We start from the raw sequence: 475 nt of genomic DNA, 5'->3' as shown, positions 1-475 counted from the left end.
CGGCAGCGAACTACGACTTTTGTATCGACGAAGCCACGGAGACTGCCCCCAATAGGCCACGTGCGTCGGCCCGATGGACCGCTTCAAGCTCGCGCTCTGCTTTGGATTGCACCGAGTGCGGAGCTTTGCGATGATATGCTGCGCTGCCTGGATGACTTCAAGCACCGGGGCCGGCGTGGCATCCGACGAGCCGGACGTCTCGTACAAAGACGCAGTGTCAGGCAATGTGTCGAGGGTGTTGCTGGTCGACGAGCTCGTGGGTTGGGCTTGGGCTTGGGCGTGACGGGCGGCGACGAAAAGAAGGCCGACAACTGCAACACGCGAGAGCTTCATATTAGTTGGGTACGGAGAAGGGGACGGCTGAAGACAGACAGAGATGTACTCTCAATGTTGCAACTTGCAAGATGAGCCTATGGACAGGGTCGGGTCCGGTGCAGGTTAATGTTGATGTTTGTACGAGATACGAATACATAGT

At 57.3% G+C, this 475-nt stretch overlaps 1 protein-coding gene across 1 annotated transcript in view; it reads right to left on the bottom strand.

Annotated features, from left to right (window-relative positions):
• Nucleotides 1-337, bottom strand: part of SDRG_03158 (hypothetical protein) — a gene marked incomplete at its 3' end in the record, with an annotated part of 5,090 nt that extends 4,753 nt beyond the window's left edge. The window contains exon 1 of the mRNA XM_008608780.1: nt 80-337. Within this exon, the coding sequence (XP_008607002.1) occupies nt 80-333 (254 nt within the window). The 5' untranslated portion in view covers nt 334-337. The remainder of the gene's footprint in view (nt 1-79) is intronic.
• Nucleotides 338-475: the final 138 nt, after the last annotated feature.

This window comes from Saprolegnia diclina (assembly GCF_000281045.1).
Source record: "Saprolegnia diclina VS20 unplaced genomic scaffold supercont1.7, whole genome shotgun sequence".
In the NCBI taxonomy this organism is placed as follows: domain Eukaryota; phylum Oomycota; class Saprolegniomycetes; order Saprolegniales; family Saprolegniaceae; genus Saprolegnia; species Saprolegnia diclina.
The sequence above is the reverse complement of the archived record's forward strand: the minus strand, read 5'-3'. Positions and strand labels throughout refer to the sequence as shown.